General features: G+C 34.9%; 1 protein-coding gene across 1 annotated transcript in view; it reads left to right on the top strand.

The window, feature by feature from the left end:
- The window catches only part of LOC136031029 (transcription initiation factor TFIID subunit 3-like), a 61959-nt gene that overhangs the window by 25494 nt on the left and 15803 nt on the right, over window positions 1–20662 (top strand). The window contains exons 8-9 of the mRNA XM_065710216.1: window positions 120–263; window positions 1542–1645. Coding sequence (XP_065566288.1) covers window positions 120–263; window positions 1542–1645 — 248 coding nt within the window. The remainder of the gene's footprint in view (window positions 1–119; window positions 264–1541; window positions 1646–20662) is intronic.

The raw sequence follows: 20662 nt of genomic DNA, 5'->3' as shown, positions 1-20662 counted from the left end.
TTGCCTTTTTGTCAAGGTTGTTTCCATGACCTTCTTCATAGGCTGTCTAACTTTTCTGCCAGTATATTTGAACTGACCATAATGCCTTATTTGGTTTATTATGTATCCTTTTTAATTAGGAAAAAGAGGAAAGGATGCGTTTAAAAGAGGAGAAGAAATTAAAAAAAGAAGAAAAAAGAGCGTTGAAAAGGCTTCGTGATGAACAAGAAGCAGAAGCAGTTTTGGTTGAAGAGAAACCAGAGAAACTAAAAGAAGTGGATAAGGTATGTTTCTATCTCTCTTCCATTTATTTGTTGTATTTATAAGGGAATCGGTAGGTACGATGTCACTATAGACTGTAGCAAAATAAAATTTCTAGTCAATAATACAACCCTATTTTGTGGGTGGGGGGTCCTCGAATGACCTGCAGAGGCTGGTATTTGATCTACATGGTGCTTTTATACTGTGTGTAGGTAGGAATGATTTTTCCGTAGGTGTATTGAATTTAATATTTGTCTACGGAGAAGCCTCCCTGTTTACACCCTCCCAAAAAGATCCCATTGCCTTCAAACCTTTCCTTACATTGTCCCACCCTCTCTGGGGACGGTTTTTCGTTTGACTTTAGATGGTTGGCCGACAAAGACGATCTTGGGCAATCTATCATCCTTCGTCCATAGAATGTGACCTAGCTATTTGAACCTTTCTGTCATTATGGCCCTAGAAAGCGGGATTGACCAATAATTCTCGCACAGTTTGTATAATTGGTAAGCCTCTGTAACATCCAGCCAATCACTAATATAGTTTCATAATTAGTGAGTAGTTTTTCAAATGCTTACTAGAGAGTATGTGTGTGTTTTTTTTTTATGGCTAAAGCTAAAGCAAGTGACAATTTCCCATTATATAGGCTGCATATAGTCAATAGGCTCCATTAAAAGGTAACAAATTTTATAGATAGATTCTTAAGTATGCCCTGTTTTGTCCAACGGGGAAAGGGAGCTCGAGTCAAAGCTTTCAGTCGGTAGGATATATAGGGGCGAGGGACTTATAATTCCGTGTTTGGTTGGAGGGGGCAAAAAATATTGCGCTGTTTTTCAGGTCTATCATCCAACAGTCGTATAAAACGCTAACTGGCTAGTCATGACTGTAAAATTGGCGTAAAGCTAATCGGTTAGCTATGGCTATAAAATACATAGGGTGACAAAGATGTGAGAGATAAGGTAACATTGATAAGTTTTGATCATAATGCAAAATTTATGCTTAATATCACGTTTGATTTTTTAACCTGTATCTGAATTTTTGTGTCGTTTACAACTGTTCAGTGTAAAAGAAGTGTTTTTCTGTTAATAAAAATTTTAGAATGATTACTCAAATTTTTGTAGATGTTTCCTTTTCTGTTCTGTTTTCCTACAGTATGCCTCCCTTTGTCAGCATTTTTAGGTTTTATTTTAGGTTTAAATAAATGTTATACTAAGAATGGTATATCACACTAAGTAAATATTCCAATTCATTTTTGTTTTGTTTAATTCTTAAGCAATATGTATTTGTATGTCTGTATTTTTTAGGTAATTGATGAAGATGCGCTCCCAAAATTAACTTTCAAGTTAAAGTCGCCATCTACCTGCGATGCAGAATCACCAACACCAGAGCTACCTGCTTCACCGAAAATGTAAGTATCCCATTAAGTTGTAATAATGGCTTTTGTTCTAATGGTGTTTGTCTTCCATCTGTTCTAACGGTAAGAAAAACTAAAGTCATGAAAAAGTAGCTTATATTCTGGAATCTTACGGAATATTGCTATCCTAATAATAATAATTTCTTTGTTTCGTCTCTATGTATAAGACAAGAAAATATACTCTAGAGTAGTACATTAGAGAAAAACACACTCTTCACAAGGAGAAAATACAACATATACCGGCTTCCATAACAATAAGAATATTCACTCGTCGAGAAAGACAGATTGCCGAGGATTGTCCTTTTCGGCCAACCGTCTGGGGCTAAACGGAAACCAGGTCGTCCGTGATTGGGGTGGGACGATGTAAGGAAAGCTTTAAGGGAAATGGGAATTTCCTGTGAGGGTGTAAAGAGAGAGGCTATGAGTAGACTGGGATGCAGGAGGAGTGTGTGGAGTTTTGTTGGCTTCAGGCATTTTGGTGCTGTAGTGAGTTGTTGTTAGTAGTAGTAATACTCGGCAATGATGGCCTTAAAAAACTGTAAAATCATATTCTAAGACAAATCACTTTAATTTGATCTTATTTTGCTCCAAGGGAAATACACAATTTTATCAGATTGGTTAAAAAATTGCATCGCATAAATTTTTTCGCAAATTTCAAAAACAGGAAACCACCAAGAGGCGTAAGTTTTTCTAGTCCTTATTGAAATTTGGCAGAAATATTTTCGAAATCTTAGAAGACAGAAAGATATTTTGGCGTTCCGTCGTGTAGAAAAATCGTCAGATGGTAAATAGGAAAAATCTATGATGCACAAAATATTTTAAGGTCCCCTCAAATTTCTTTGTGAAACTGACCCTTGACCTTAGTAAGTAATCCATAACTTTGTAACACTTCCAATAGTTTTTTTTTTTGGCCTTTTTGTTTCGGTCTTGTGCCATTTTTAGGGGGTTTCAAACTATTTTTTGAAATTACCTCAAATGTATTTTCAAAATAATATTATCCTATTAAGATTAATTGAGATAATAGTTATCACTCCTGAATATTAGAAATGACTATTTTTATATCAACAGTTTTTTTTAGTGTGTTTTTTACTTTTCGGTTACTATGGGCCGTGGTTTGTCCTTTACTAGGGTATAGCTACCGCTGCAACCAGGAAATGTGGAGTGTGACCCATGACGACTCGAATAACGTTATTAAAAATGTCAGGAATCAAAACTGTGCCCTGTTTTTTCCCAGGGCAAACAGGAATAGGGTTACTAATTTGGCTTCAGGACCTCGCGCAAATAGATGTGCTTGGGTTACCATTTCTGTAAACACGTACAAATTAAAGGGCTCACTCCAATCAAGAAAAGGGACAAAATAGTCCGAGAATGCAGAACGGAGTCGAAAACCTTAGTTATGTCAGTAGCGCAAATGATTAGGTTTTTCTTTGATTCTTTGTGGCGATTATGAATAGCCAAAACAGTTGTGTAAATATTCTGAACATATGTGTACACAAATGCTCATAGAATTAAATTTGTTTTATGAATAAACTTACTTGCTTTTACCTTCGTTACACTAGTGCTTTTCATAATTCCACTATTTCACTATTCCATACTCACTATAACAGTTCCGCTATTCTGTATTCTTCTTGAAAGCCACCGTCACTAAGAATGCAAGTAAACCTATTGAGTTATTTAAAGTGGGGACCGTGGCGAGATGAGACAAGAATTTTTTCGATTCTTTGAATGAACATATATAAATGTAATTTTCGAAATCTGAGAAGGGGGGTGATTGAATATTTTTTTCTTCAATGAAAATGCCAAAAGAAAAGCATTTCGAAGCAATTACCACACTGAACATCCCCCTATTGACACTTCTAATAATGCAAACTCATTAACAATATTCCTGTTAAATCTTAGTGCTGACCCAAAGGTAAATGACTGTATTCTCCATGGTCACATCTCATCATCAAAAGGAAAAACTAGGAAACGAACAAATTATTGATAGTAGGAAAGCTACATTTTGGAAATTTTCCAAAAATCTTGGGATTTTAGTCTTCAGTTCTAGATATTAGAAACATGTGTATATTAAATCACCCTCGAAGAATATATTAAGCATATAAAATTATCATCATTTATAGTGATATTATACTATTATTACTAAATAGTATTATTATTATTTACTATCATCATCTAATTTCTTTTTGTTTTTTAATATAATCTTCAGATATTGTTAAATTTTATATGGCAGTCGTAAGCCAGGGAATGTGTGAGGTAATTTGGGTATCAAACATTAAACTGTTTGCTGGAGAAAAATTTCGTGGTCATTTTGGTATTATTTGTAATAGTTTCTGCAAAGTACTTTTTAGAAAGTGTTTCTGCACAGTTGTGTAAATGTGTTTCTGCACACTCGTATAAGTGTGTTTCTGCACACTCGTATAAGTGTGTTTCTGCACACTCGTATAAGTGTATTACTGCACACTCGTATAAGTGTGTTTCTGCACACTCGTATAAGTGTGTTTCTGCACACTTGTATAAGTGTATTACTGCACACTCGTATAAGTGTGTTTCTGCACACTCGTATAAGTGTGTTTCTGTATACTCATATGAGTGTGTTTCTGCACACTTGTATAACTGTGTTTCTGCACACTCGTATAAGTGTGTTTCTGCACACTCATATAAGTGTATTTCTGCACACTCGTATAACTGTGTTTTTGCACACTCGTATAAGTGTGTTTCTGCTCACTCGTATAAGTGTGTTTCTGTACACTCCTATAAGTGTATTTCTGCACACTCGTATAACTGTGTTTTTGCACGCTCGTATAAGTGTGTTTCTGCACACTCCTATAAGTGTATTTCTGCACACTCATATAAGTGTATTTCTGCACACTCGTATAACTGTGTTTTTGCACACTCGTATAAGTGTGTTTCTGCTCACTCGTATAAGTGTGTTTCTGTACACTCATATAAGTGTGTTTCTGTAAACTCCTATAAGTGTATTTCTGCACACTCGTATAACTGTGTTTTTGCACACTCGTATAAGTGTGTTTCTGCACACTCCTATAAGTGTATTTCTGCACACTCATATAAGTGTATTTCTGCACACTCGTATAACTGTGTTTTTGCACACTCGTCTAAGTGTGTTTCTGCTCACTCGTATAAGTGTGTTTCTGTACACTCATATAAGTGTGTTTCTGATCACTCATATATGTGTGTTTCTGTTCACTTGAATAATTGTGCTTCTGCACGTGTATTTTTTCTGCATTGTCGTTTCTGGCATGTATGGAGGAATTCATTTGGCGAAGGGAATCTCAAAATTTAGGACTGGCACGATGGTCTTGTGCTGTGTACATGTCTCAGGTACTCTGACCAGGGAAAAAGCTATATGATTAACTATCATTAGGCAAATAAAAAGATTTTAATTAGACAACAATGAAAAGCGGGGATTAACAACAAGGGACAAATACATAACTACACTAGGGTGTCATTAACAATCAAATTTTAAATGTTTATCGTCAAGGCTAAGAAATAATTCTGAGTGTTAGTTTTATGTCCCGAAAATAATATTGATAATACTATTAGATCAACAGGGTAATTGTTATGATATTTGAAAAATAATACTAGGATATAAGATTATTAGGATTTTAGTTATTTTATCTTATTCAAAACAGGATAAAGCCATAGGCTTCTCGCAATGCAAATACAAGAAACGACAGCTCAACAGCAACACTGCAAAACAAAAAAATCTTTAGTAAAAACAACTATACAACTAACTATATACAGAAACTGTTAAATGTTTGTACCGATTGTGCAGAAACTAGGGTATCAGGAAAACTATTCTAAGGTTTTGTTGCTCGGTTAATAAAGCTATATTGACCTATTTTCTTGTCTACTTGTGGGTTAATGTGTACTTGTGTACTGTTAATCTAATAGGATTATTAATAATATTGTCAGGACTTAAAACTAACATCTAGAATTATTTCTTAGCTGATGATACACATTTAAAATCTGATTGTTTATGAAACCCTAGTGCAGTTATTACTTATTATTTATTATTTATTCTAAGTAATTAATTATGGTCTAAGAAATTATCTATTTACGCCGGTGTTTTTCTGCTTCTACTTTTCTGTTGCTGCTAAGGATGCCTTGTCGAACAAACAGGAGAAACTTTTGTGACCTGTTTTCATTTTGGATCTTAACTGGTATTCTGTCTGACTTGCCCAGTAAATAATCAAAATTTGAGATATTTTTATTCTCTGATCTAAACTTGTATTGTCCATTTTATATGTCGACTTATCTGTAGCTTGTGATACTAATAATTCAATAAACCTCAGCTTGTCGTGTGAAAATCAGAGTATTCGCAATATTTTCTTCTTCTTTAAACTTCACTGGTCTTTAAGTCCTAATCTTTTTTCTTTTTTTTTGTGGTAGAGTTATTGGTGAATTACGACAAAACACAGAATTACGAAAAATTTACATGGTAAACTAAGATAAGTAGAAATATCCTCTCCCCCTTATACAAACATCCCTGATTCAGTCATAGAAAATTGGGGAAATGCTCATTCAAAGAAACTTCAGATTTCCAGGACCCATTTTGGGTAAGGAAAGGAACTGTATCCTGATTTATTACTGTTTTCTGTCATTATGTGCTATTAAGTTCTACTCATTTTCCCCTTGTATTATTCCTTATTTCGTTTTCCTTATTCTTTTTTTGCTGAACTTCACTATTCTGCAAGTCTTATTCCTTTCGGTGAAGTTATGACAGTTATTTGTGAGCCGTGACAAAATATAGAATTATAATAATTTACCAAAAATTAACTAAGATAAGCAGAAATAACCCCCTCCCCCTTCTACAAACATGCCTGATTCAGTGATAGAAAATTGGGGAAATACTCATTCTAAGAAACTTCGGATATCCAGGGCCCTTTTTGGGTAAGGAAAGAAACATTATCCCGATTATTAATATTTTCTGTCATTATGTGCTGTGAACTTCTATTCATTTCCCCCTTCTCTTATTTCTTATTTCTTTTTCCTATTCTTTATTCTTTCTTTGCTGAACTTCACTGTTCTATAAAACTTATTCCTTTGGATGAAGTTATGACAGTTATTAGTGAGCTATGACAAAATATAGAAATATAGCAGTTTGCCGAAAATGAACTAAGATAAGCAGAAAAAAAAAAAAATACTGACATGCCAGATTCATTCATAGAAAATCAGGGAAATGCTTATTCAAAGAAACTTTGGATTTCCAGGGACCTTTTTGGGAAAGGAAAGAAACATTATCCCGATTATTACTGTTTTCTGTCATTATGTGCTATTAAGTTCTATTCATATTCCCCTTCTCTTATTCCTTATTCCGTTTTCCTTATTCTTTCTTTGTTGAACTTCACAAGTCTTATTACTTTTGGTGAAGTTATGACACTTATTAGTGAGCTGTGACAAAATATAGAATTATAATAATCTACCAAAAATGAACTAAGATAAGTAGAAATAAAAATACTGATCTGCCTGTTGGGGAAATGCTCATTCAGAGAAACTTCGGATTTTCAGGCCCTTTTTGGGTCCTTTTTGGGGAAGACACATCTTCCATTATTCCCTAAATAGGGTCAATCTAATAAATAACTAAGATAATAACATAAGTCGTTCAAAACGTATTGAGTCATGAGATCCTTTAACTTCCAGCCACAAGCTTCTACATAATGCTGCATTCCCGACAAAAACCTACGATATATTGGGATTATTTTTACTCGAGAGTAAAAAATGATTGTCTACGGCCAAAAGCCTGTTGGCAATGGATTATACAAGATAAAACATAGCCTTTAAATATCTACTGTTCAGTATTATGACTAATAGCGGGTAGAAATGAAGCACGGGTTATTTGGGATCGACTTGAAGATTCTAAATTCCATATAAATTCCTCTTCATAATATTCAGATCTATTTAGATTGTTTAAAAAGGTTCGAGAAACCTTCGAATCCCTTGAGCCAACGCTATATTGTTATACCTACTTTAACTTAAATTATGTCTATATTTAGATTATGATTTGAATAGAGCCCGCTAACTGCAAATAAATTTCCTCGGGTGATGGGGGGTTGGGGGTTAAATGAAAGTTAAAAAATAGTCCTGTACATGCATTTTGGAGCCTTGAGGCACCCCTTCCTCTCCACAGAAAATTTATGAATGGATTCTTTTATTTTTACCTTCAATATACAGCTGTAATAAGAGGGAAGCTATCGCCCTCTCAAAAACTATTCTTCTTTTTATTGGGTTGTGCAATATTTCACGGGTTTTGAACGGCTCAGAAGTTAGTTTTTGCATGTAATGACTTCAAAGGAGAGTTGCAGCCTTTTGATTTAGAGTCCAATTGCCTTTGTGTTTGGAATATTTTAAACCGATAAGGAAAATCTTGGGATGGTTGTTCTGCCAAATGAATCTGAATTGCTTTTCTTTTGAGCTGAAATATTTGAAAGGTTTGACTCAACGTTTTATGTAGTAAGATAACCGTTTATAACCTACTTACAAAGAAACCAATGAAATAGTGGAGTAACATAAAGAAGAAGAAGAAGAGATCATAGCAGATGAAAGTACATGTTAACAGTAAAACACTTCATACACCGGTTTTGATACTTATAGTGAACACGTCATCTTTAGCTGTTAGCCTTAGTGATATGCTTATTGTCTGAGCAATTTGTTTGAGGTGAACCTCAAACAAATTTCTATACAAATGGTTCTTTCACTATCCGACTAAAAAATATTTGCTGATTTCAAATCCGAAAAGTTTGCCCAATATTTTAAAATTAGTATCAATACTTTTTGCCTCAACCTCGAAAAACTCAAATTTGTGGAAGAACTAAGCGGCGAAACTTTTTGGATTCGGACTCAGCACATATTTTTATGGCACTTTGAATCTACCAAGTGACATATAGCGATCGCGAATTCTGTCGGTCGGTCTGTCTGTCCCGGTTTTACTACTTTAGGCACTTTTAGGTAAGCTAGGACGATGAAATTTTGTAGGCGTATCAGGAACCAGATCAGATTAAATTAGAAATTGTTGTTTCCCCGATTCGAAAATCTGGGGGGGGGGAGTGAGGGGGCGGTTAAATCGAAAAAAATAGAAAAAGGAGGTATTTTTAACTTACGAACGGGTGATCGGATCTAAATGAAATTTGATGTTTGGACGGATATCGTGTCTCAGAGCTCTTATTTTAAATCCCGGTCGGATCAGGTGACATTGGGGTTGGTGGTTGGGGTGGGGAAACCTAAAATCATGGAAAACGCTTAGAGTGGAGGGATCGGGATGAAACTTGGTGGGAAAAATAAAAACAAGTCCTAGAAACGTGATTGATATAACTGGAACGGATCCACTATTTGGGGGAGTTGGGGGGGGGGGGGTAATTCTAAAAATTTATAAAAATGAGGTATTTTTAACTTATGAAGGAGTGATCGGATCTTATTGAAAGTTGATGTTTTGAAGGATATCGTGTCTCAGAGCTCTTATTTTAAATCCCAACCGGATCAGGTGACGTTGGGGGGAGTTGGGAGTGAACCTAAAATCTTGGAAAACGCTTACATTTAACGGATCAGGATGAAACTTGGTGGGAAAAATAATCACAAGTCATAGATACGTGATTGACATAACCGGAACGGATCCGCTCTCTTTGGGGGAGTCGGGGGAAGGATTAATTCTAAAAAATTAAAAAAAATGAGGTATTTTTGTATTACGAAGGAATGATCGGACCTTAATGAAATTTCACATTTAGAAGGACCTCGTAACTCAGATCTCTTGTTTTGAATCATGACTGGATCCAGTGTCATTGGGAGAGGGGACTGGAAATCTTGGAAAACGCTTAGAGTGGAGAGATTAGGACGAAACTTGACGGAAGAATAAACACAAGCTATAGATACGTGATTGACATAATTGGAACGGATCCGTTCTCTTTGGGGGAGCTGGGGGTTGTTAATTTGGAAAAATTAGAAAAATTGAGGTATTTTTAACTTAAGAACGGGTGACCGGATATTAATGATTTTGATTTTTAGAAGGAACCCATGTCTCAGAGCCCATATTTCAAATCCCGACCAGATCTGTTGACATTGGGGGGGATTTGGAGGGGGAAAATTGGAAAACGCTTATAAATGTTGTAGATTCGTGATTGACGTGACTGGACTGGATCCGCTCTCTTTGGGGGAGTTAGGGGGTGGGGTTCAGTGCTTTGGCGAGTTTGGTGGTTCTGGACGTGCTAGACGATGAAAATTGGTAGATGTGTCAGGGAGCTGCACAAATTGACTTGATAAAGTCGTTTTCCCCTACTCGACCATCCGGGGGGCTGAAGGGAGAGGGAAAATTAGGTATTTTCAACTTATGAGTGGTTGATGGATCTTAATGAATTTGGATATTTAGGAGGACCCCGTGACTCAGAGCTCTTATTTTAAATCCCGACCGGCATTAAGCCTCTGATTTTCATTTTAACGCAATCTATTGATTCTTAGAATTTTGCTAGAGCTCATACCATATGAGTTTTTGGCTCATCCGACCTCGTCACAAGTGCCATATGAGCTCTTGGCTCTTGTTTGGCTGGGTAGCGAAAGAATCATTTGTATAGTAATTTGTTGGAGGTTGAACCCTTATTTCACAGTTTTCCTAGAACCTCGCCCCAACCTCACTCTTTCTCAAAGCTTCAAGTCCCAAACAATTCTTTTGACTTTAAGCATGTAGTTTCATGTTCATCAGCAAAAAAATAGCATAGAAATGACATGTATAATCACATTTGTTGGTATGTACTTAATCAACATTTTTGCCTCAACCTCAAAAAACTCAAATTTGTGAAAAGATTCAGAATCAACACATATTTTTGGATTGGGGAAAGAATCATTTGTGTAGGAGTTAGTTTGAGGCTGGTACTTTTTTCTTCACAATTTTCCTAGACTATTAGGTCTTTTATAACTTTTGGCTGATGTAATTCTCCGGAGGCTGTGAGTTCGGAATGTGAAATGTTAAGCCTGCCTAATCGGATTTACTACCTAAATGAGATTTACTTACAGTAAATTTTGATGACCATGGTTCTTCTTATTCCACGGTATCTCGCTGTGGGGAGATGTTTACTAATTTGTTACAATTATTTACCCTAACTTTAAATGATTTGCCATAGACGGTAAAATTTATGTTTCTCATTTCAATTATTCTTTTCTTGTTGTTACTGTGTATCTGCTCTGAAATTTGGTATCAATAATTTTTTTTTTCTTTTCTTTAAAAAGGAAATAAAAATTCAGTTCTGATAGAATGAATCATGAGGCTAATATTTCTTTATTCTATGAAAATAAAATGAACTGTCAATCTATACAGTGTAAACTCTTAAAATTAATCGTAAATGATCCCACATAAACATGACCACCTTTTTCAATTTGTCTCAAAAACAGTTGATGATATAATGACTCAACAGACTAGTAATTCTTTATTCAACAAAAATTAAATGAATTGTGTTAGCTATAAAAATTAATTTTAAATGATCCACCTTAAATATGACCACCTTTCTTAATTTGTCTCAAAAAATAGTTGTGATATAATGAATCTACAGAGTAATATTTCTTTATTCTACGAAAAGAAAATGAATTATCCATCAGTAGGGTTTTGACTCCTAAATTAATTGTAATTGGTCCCACATAAACATGATCACCTTTCTTAACGTGTATCATATCAATTTTGCTGTAAAAACGTAATTCGTGACGTCAGGGTCCACACGATTTGAGTCACTTCATTCTAAATGGAATTCGTTCTATTTTGGTATAATAAAAATTAAATACAAATTAAGTTTTTGAATTGCAGTTAATCTTCAAAATTAATCAGTTTGTTTGTTTAAAGTCATGTAAATATTTTTGAAATATAGAAATATTTAGCATCGTCAAGGAGTAAAGATTAAGAAAACAACATAAAATGTGCAAAAACAAACGATATAAAAAAAAAATACCCAAAAAAGCACGTCTCAAATGCTTTGAAGTTGTTTGTGAAAAGGACCCTTAACGGTTCAACCCTCTTCTGTACGATCACATTTAGCAATCCCAATCCTTCTTAATTAAAATTATTGGTCGTTGTTTTGCATTCCTATTTCTCAAAAAAAAGAAAGGCAGTGTGGCAAAAAAAAATTCTTCAAGAACTATGGCTAAGGTTATCTCCTTAATTCTATTCAAATGTAGGGCCTTTTAATCACGCTATTGGGAGGAGAGGGGACTCAGGATTTTTTCCCCTTGGTGATGCTGGTTTTTGGAAAATATTTTTGGATGGTATTTTTTCCAGTCAATATTAGGGTTAATTACCTCCGTAGGCAGATATGATGCATCATCTGAGAATAAAAGCCTTTTTAGAATCTTGTCATCTATCATCATTTTTATCCTGTGTCCCTGTCACCTCAAAATCTCAAGATTTTCCTGTGATTTCTTCATAGATCACTCATTTTGAGGGGTTTAAGTTGCCAACTCTCCCCCCCCCTCCCAAGAAGATCAATCCTGTAACTGTCTGATGAGCTACTTCATGTCTTCACTTAATTGCGCAAGGTAGTGTCGATTTCCCTTCTAGAAAATTAGAACCCATCTCCACCTCTCTCGCATGAGATATTCTCCCCAAAAGAGGATAATTTATTGATTTTTCTATATCTTTTCTAATATTTATACTAAATTTCCTGATAAAGTTAGAGCAAGTGATAGCTAAGATTCTAATAGATTTTTTTTCTCTAGATTTAAGCCTATGCGTCGGTCTCAGAGAAATGTCAGTGTTGTCAATTATGCTCAGTTGCTGCTCTTCAGAAAGAGATCCTCGTCAATTGTTTAAAGTTCCTCTCTTACTTATTTTGCACAAACATTACCCATTTTGTCTTAGCTATTGCTTGCTTTTCTTGACGAAGTCTTTAACTAATTTATGTTTATAAAAAGGCAGACATGAGTTTAAAATTGGATATTGTGGTTGTTTCCTGGGCACACTCTAAAAGTCGCATGTGGCATTTTTACATTTGTGGGATAAATGCCCAGAATCATTTGGAAACCCTGGGTAAACGGAGAATGCCAAGGCAATCTATCTTCGACTGCATTTTGATTTCCTAATTTATATGACCCCGCCCTATCCTCTTTGAGAATAGGTTAGTTAACAGTTTTGGGCAATGACCGTACAAGTGTGAAATTGTCAGATATAGCCTTTAGGGTTGACAGTGACAGTTACAAGTATAAAAATGTTAGGTACGATCTTTAGGGTTAACAGTGACCGACTTGGGAATAATTTACCGGAAAATATCTATCTATGTAATGATCATTTTACTGAAGTATAATTAGGAAGTTATTTAATTAAAGTTTTACCAGCCATGTCAACAATTGAAGCCTCGAAGGAAGGGGTTTCGGAAATATAGAGATTCTGAAATCAGAATGTTTTCTTATTTCTGAAGGGGTTTCTGAGATATTATAAAAAGAAAATTTGTGTGTTTTTATTGAGTCGTATTTAACACTTGTATACTTTTCGTCACATCCAGTTTCCAGATTGACAAAAACCACCGATAAAGAAAAAGCAGAAAATTTGAAGGGATCAAATGTCTTGGGAATTGATTAATGGGACTCATCAGGATTTGTTTTTCCTTTTTTTTTCAAGGCTGCTGGTCAATTTATTTATTATTATTATTATTATTATTATGTATAGAAGAGATAGAAAGACTGTTTAACTTTAAAAGACGAGGTGGTCCCATGAACACTACCGTTTTTGTTTTTTTTTTGTTTTTTTTTGTTTTTTTGCATATGCTTGAATGAATTGATATTGACCGTCTTGGACCGAGCCTCATCGGATAATCATAAGCCAACAGTGTTATAATGCGTCTTCAAATCGCGTATGTGGCTGTCGAAATGTATCTATTGCTCTAGCCTGTAGTTTCGTTTGTATATTGTTTCAATCAATGACACAAGTGAATAAAAGCAACCGCCAAGAGAATTCTCAGATTGACTGCCTCCGCAGATTCAAGCCTTAGAAATTTGTGTAACCCGGAGAAGTTTAGAAGATTTGAAAAGGGTAGTTGCAACTTAAAAATAACTGAAAACAAGTTCACTTGTGGACTTATTAAAAAGTATAGCTGTTTCAGTTCATTTAAGCAGCGAAATCAAAACATGTTTCTTTAAAAGAGCCCAAGCTGTAGAGAAAACGCAGCTTACGTTTCGTCAATGTGTTCCGTGTTGAGTGGGAAAGGAGGTGGTCGCAAATCCCGATAAGGGATTGACGTGTCATGTCTTTCGAATATGTGTATGAGACGTGGTCTCTAAGCAAATCATGTCCTTAGAAAATACCTGGGCATCTGTGAAAACGCAATGTTAGGATAAACTGTGATTTTCGAGTGCGCACTTGTGGAATAAGATAAAGATAAAGAGATATTCCAACCAAAAAACATCAAAAATCATTCATCAAACACAAACACAAATCCCCTGCAAAAGTTCTATCGCCTGTAAAAGAGGAGTATCTTGGACACGTATATCTTGCGACAACTTTCGGGAAACTAGTTTTACAATAGACTGCCACCTTATTTGGATAGTTGACATTGTATGTTAGCTTTTTCGTCCTTCCTTTTGACATAGAATCTCTTTTCTGAATAAAACACTAAAATATACATCTACACATGTATATCTTTTGATAATTATCGGAAGACTAGTTTTGATAATGGACTGCCGCCCAATTTGCATAGTGGTCATTCTGTGGTAGTTTAATGGTCCTTCCTATGATGTAAGCTCTCTTTTTGAATAATATACTAAAATGTACATCTATACACGTATATATTGCGACAACTTTTGGAAAGCTAGTTTTCACGATAAAACATCACATTATTTGCATAGTGGTAATTCTGTGGTAGTTTTTTGGTCCTTCATATCGATATAAGATTCTTTTTTGAATAAGATAATGAAATTCACTTCTATGCATGTATATCTTAAGACAATTCTCGAGAAAATAGTTTTCACTACAAACTGCCACCTAAATTTGAATCTGTGGCAGCTTATTATTCCTTCTTATAGATATAAGACCCCCTTTTGAATAATATACTAAATGTATGTCAATGCACGTATATCTTGTGACTACTTTGGGAAAACTAGTTTTCATAATGAACTGCCTCCTTATTTGTATAGTGGCTACTTTGTCGTAGTTTGTTGGTCCTTCCTGTCGATATATGAGATCTCTTTTGTTTGAATAAAATACCAAAATGTACAGCTACACATGTATATCTTGTGACAATTTTCGGGAAACTAATTTTCACAGTAGACTGCCACCTAGTTTTATAGTAGCCATTTTGTGGTAGCTTTCGATCCTTCATCACCTTTTTTAAATAAAATTTTAAAATGTACATCCATACCTGTATATCTTGCGACCAGTTTCGTGAAACTACTTTTCACGGTGGACTGTCATCGTATTTGCAATGTGGGCGTTCTTTCGTTGTGTATTTGTCCTTCCTATGCATAAAGATCTCTCGTTTTGTGTTGTGATTTCCGAGAAAGTGATGAGGTTTTAGTTCACATAACCGAACGCACCATGCTTTTTGAAGATTATGCTTGATTAATAGCGGATGGCTAAAGGTAAATTAGGAACATACTAAATTGCAGTTTATGTTACCATTCTCATTCTTTGCTACCATTTCTCATTCTCTACCATTCATTCTTTATGATCCATCGCCACACTTATGTCTGCCTTTTTCTTTTGTATGAAATTTCGACTTTGGTTCTGATCCATTTTGATCTCAATTCCTGCTAGATTAAAGTACAATTTTCTTTAGACACTGTGCCATTTTTGTACGCCTTATCTTTTCTTACTTTTGATATTAAATTACAATGTTTATTTCGAATTAAAGCTTTTGTGAATCATCTTGTTAGGCTTTTGCATCTGTTTCTCTCTCTTTCTCTTTCAATCTCTCTCCTTCCCTCTCTTCCTTCTCTCCTTCCCTTGCTGTGAGTAAATTACCCTAATGAAACCGCTTTATGGTTTGCCTTTCTTGTGTAAGCGAAAGAAAAACGTGTTTTTTTTTACAATGGGCTGTAGTTTTGTTCTTTACTTGATTATAGATTGTATTGTCACTACCATGACAGATTTTTAAAGTCGGCTCAGCAGTGTTTTTAGTAAAGAGCGCCTTTTCTCCCGTTCTTTTTTTCGGTCACTTCATATAGATCCTTCAGAGGGTCGACGTTTCATTAGACATTGAAGTTAATAGTGCCTCTTTTTGGGTAGAAGGGTACCCTGTCCCCCGTTAGTCCCTGTAGAGCCTCTTACCCACCCCTTCGTGCTCCTTAGATCTAGATTTAGAATTTAGATAGATGTTTCTCTCGCGATAATCGAGAGGGATAAAATGCGCTCCGAAAAACGAAGGAAGATTAGCCAGATATTTTCCAGGAAATAGCCTACGGATTGTTTTTGGTAAATGACTGACTAACCATATTTCAAACAGTAGGTAGTACGAAAAGTGCGGTTCAATCCCAATTTCTAAGGCTATAGTGAGAGAGATGTTGAGATGACTAGTTCTGCGGTTGAAGGATGACAGATTGTCAAGGATTTTCGTTCCCGACCAACCGTCTAGGGCTAAAAGAAAAGCAGGTCGTCCTCAGTTGGGTTGGGAGGATGTTGTAAGGAAAGGGGAAATTTCTGGGAAGGTGTAAAGAAGGAGGCTGGTGTCAGAAGGGGTGAGGGATTTGGTCAAAAGAAGGAGAAGATTTCAGTGAAGGTTGAAGTTGAGTCATTTACTTTTGAAATTAATTGTTAAGAAATTGAGTGACCTTAGGTTGAGTCTTGTCAAACCCTCGTCGGAAATTAAGTAAAGGTCTTTAATTATAACTTTTAAAGATCTAATTTGGATGGTTTAAAAGCGAAAGAGTTTTTTTTTTTTAACGCAAGATTGATTTGGGATAGTTTTATTTTATACTCCAGCTTTTTAGTTCATCGCATTTCAAGATGTTAGGCTACACTCCACGTGGAATGGCATACGTATTTCTCGTTTTAATTCAGGCTTTTTATTTCAAAGACTTTTCATAGACAAAATGTAACAAACTACCAACTTCATTCAGAATAATTTCCTACCTAAAATAAACAGATGTATCTACTATTTTATTTGGGAATGAGCTATTGCGCTCGATGAGTCCTTAAACGGTGTGCTTAATCTACTCTCAAGGAGGTGTATTTTAGTACCATTAGTTTCTAGAATTTCCTATTTGGAGCCGAAATGATGCCACACTTTTTAGCCACTCACTGTGAATTCTTGGCCGGAGAGTAAAAAAAAAATTAAGAGTGATGATAAATATATTTGTTACTTATTTATATTATTGTGTTGCATAAAGTATTGCAAATTTGCAATGCATTGCTAAGGATTACAAATTTAACACAAACTTAAACGGTGTGCTTAATCTGCTCTCAAGAAGGTGTATTTCAGTACCATTAGTTTCTAGAATTTCCTATTTGGAGCCGAAATGATGCCACACTGTTTAGCCTCTCACTGTGAATTCTTTGCCAGAGAGTAAAAAAAAAAATTAGGAGTGACGATAAATATATTTGTTACTTATTTATATTATTGTGTTGCACAAAATTTGCAATGCATTGCTAAGGATTACAAATTTAACACCTTTTTGTCAAAATTCGTCCGTTTGAGCTCTGATTTGTCGTTTAATAATTGGGTAATCACAAAGTAATCCAAATTCCGAAAAATTTTCGGACATTACGCGCAATGTTCACTTGAAATTTTCTAATCAGGAGTAAATTGGCTTTTTACATCCTTAATAGGACTAAGAGCAGCTTCGAAACCCCTTAATGCACTCAAGTCCTGGGAATTGTATATCACAGTGAGTATTTTTCCATGAATTAAATGCGCTTGTGTAACAAAATCGTAATATTGAACTTGGTTTATTAATCAAGACATTGAGACCTACGCTATAATCAATTATTCAAAGCCTGTTTAAAGTCGAAGAAAATCTACCTTCTTTCCTCTACCAGTGTGGTTGATTTTCACCCAATTATTAGCCGTTCTGAAACAAAAAGAAATCGGCCCTTTGAAAAGAACGAATACATTTTCCTGTCTTCTGGTTCAACTGCTCATGTCGTCCCCCGATAAACTGTCTGCTCTTTGTTAATGTCTCTAATTTATTTTTTCTAAAAGTATTTCTTAGTGACAGATTGTTTGCTTCTTCTTTTTATTGTCTTTTGAGACACTAAATAAAAGCTTTGCCTACTGTTGTTTTCAATAAGCCGTATGAAAAATTCCCAACAGCTTGGTTTAAAGAAGAAGATATACCTCCTGTATATGATGACCATTTTGGTCATCATATACCATTTGGCTCGGGGGATGACCATTTGGATCCATTGGTCATTACTCAGTAAGACTCCCTGAGGCCATACATAAAAATATTGAGGTAATAAGGACCTAGCTCAACCTTATTCTAGTTGGACTCTAGAAATCTTTCGGTTTGAATGTCGTAATATACTCATTGATGTAATTTCAACTGGATTTTACGTTCTTTATTTTGATGTGATAATTATTGCTGCCTTCTTGTCAAACTGTAGCCAAGTGATGCCAGTTGCTGCTTGTTCCCAAGAGATGAAATACTGAATAGTTGCTCTAATTTTCCACCAGTTTTTTTTTTGTGGATTACCGCAAGGAACTTCGTTTAACTCTTTACTTTTCTTCATTTTAAAGTGTATAAACAACCCTACGATGTTCCAGTTCCCCATAAAAAGTATATCGTGCAACCCAAGCTAGAATACGAGTTTCTTCAACTTTTAACATGGAGTGCTGAAAACCCCCGGTAGGGGTTTTGTTCATGGTACATCATTTGTTTTTATCAGCCTATGTTTCTGAGTCCTTTGAAGCTCTTTTCTGAAGTAAATTTATTTTCGTCATCACTTTTTACTTTTAATTTTGATATGGATAATAGTCTCTATTTTGCACCAGGATGTTTATTTAGAATGCGTCTTGGGTACTATCATGGGTGCCCATAAGGGAGAGCAGGGAGGGGGGATTTTCCCTGGCTGAATGAAGCTACCGTATATTTATACATTTTTGTTTTGAGATTTCTATTAGACAGCATTGGAAGTAGCGATTAGACCAGGCAAGTTCCCCTAAATTCAGCCTATGGGTGCCCATGACTACTGCTGGTGGTTCGCTTCTTACAAGGTTATAACTATTACTGCAACCATGGTTAAGAATATTGGTAAAATTTTCATTGCAAATGGAAACTCGGTGACGAAATGTCTGAACTAGAAGTTCCGATTTGTAAAGAAAAATCCAGATGGCATTTGAAGTGAAGCTTCTTCTTGTAATATGACAATTAATAAGAATGAACTTTCAGTTATTGCGCTTAATTCTTGAATAGTTTTGCATCTTTTTTTTTACCCCTATACCTCTCACTTTGATTGCTTTCTATATTAGACTTCTTGGTGTTACCTTGCCTACTAATCTCAAGTGGTATCTCCGTGTTTGAAGAGATCGTGTTTGATGAAGAAATTGCACCAGTAGCTGCAATTTAGTAAATTTGTAACCAAAAAAAAACACGTTTAATATAATGTCCAAAATTCCAGTGCTTTCAAAAAATTTTATGACGTAACAAGCAAAATGGAGATAGTTTTTGCAATTCTATAAAAGCGTATGAAAAATGTAAAGATATTCTCTAATCTCCCTTTTACATCTCCCTTTTTAAATTAAATATTTTTTTGGGGGGGGGGGGGAATCAATGAAATTGATTGACTAATTTTTAATTCTCTCACAATATGTTCCAATAAAACTAAAAAAATTGATTTTTTTTTCCGAAACATCAAAAGGAAATTCCGAAAATAGTGAACTAACATTTTACCCCCTTTTTGATTTAGAAATCATAAAAAAAAGAAGAATGTTTGAATCTCGAATGTTGTTCATGATTTCTTGGTAAAGAAGGAATAGTATTGTATAAAACTGGGATGACTAGCATTAGAAATAGAACAAGAACGTTTAAGTTTGTTTTCTTCAAAGCAAATTTGCTGCATACAAGAAAACAAGTAATATCAAATGATTTGGAACTAATGACTGCTTCGATTTTAGATTAGGGGTCGGTCCTATCTGTGTAAGAGACTTATATGGACTTTTAGCATTAACCTTCTTTCAAAATTTGTATTCAGAGTATATCATACTCTTCTTGTCTGCATATCTTTCATTTTGTCTTCTTTAGAAATGAATCCTCCATTTGGCATTATAGCCTAACTGAGAAGACGCCAAATTCAAACATTTCAGAAGAGAGCATTTTTGGGTTGTTTTCAAAGTCTGAATGCCCTACGCCTATGTTTTGTATAAAGCACGTTTAGTTGTCCTGAATCACAGGCGTAAGGCGCTTTGCGTCAACTCTAGTCCATAGGCTCTTAATAGTTGTCGGATCGAGGACATATTCCCTCCCCATGGCTGACCACTCACGAGTTGCCTCCCAAGGTAGAAAGGTCACAAGGTTCCTGTAATCACTCCAATTTAAAACAAAACAGAAAAATAACAGAAGTTTTATACCGTCATTTGTCTCCCAATTTAATGTTTAGTTAAATTTCAGATTGTTTTTAGCCGATTTACTCTCGTATTATTTTTTTTATTTTCTATTTTTGATAAGCATTTTTATATTAGACAAACTTTTGAGATTATTAAATATTTCTTCTCAGTTTTTTTCGTCATATAATTTTAGTTGAGCGAAATTTATTGCTGTTCACTGTCGAGGTAGTGTATATTTTACAATTCTTATTTTTATGGCAGTTTTTTTTGTACCAAGAAATTTTTGACATTAGTTGCTTGTAAAGGTTATTTTGATGATAAACCTTATCTATTTGACCAGTACATTTATCACAAATTGTCAAGCACTGTCTTCTACAAAGACTTAATTCAAAAGTTTTTACTAATTTCAACTTAATATTTTTTTCCTATGCCGTGAGTAGTTTTTAAAGGAGGAAAGGGGGACTAAAACGTAAAATGAACTTTTTATGGGGGGGGGGGCATTTTGACAAATCTTTGGAAGTGGGTATTATCTTGTGGAGACAGCATAAAATTC

Source organism: Artemia franciscana, chromosome 9 (assembly GCF_032884065.1).
Source record: "Artemia franciscana chromosome 9, ASM3288406v1, whole genome shotgun sequence".
Classification (NCBI taxonomy): Eukaryota; Metazoa; Arthropoda; class Branchiopoda; order Anostraca; family Artemiidae; genus Artemia; species Artemia franciscana.
Note: the sequence above shows the minus strand (reverse complement) of the source record. Positions and strands in the feature narration are given on the sequence as shown.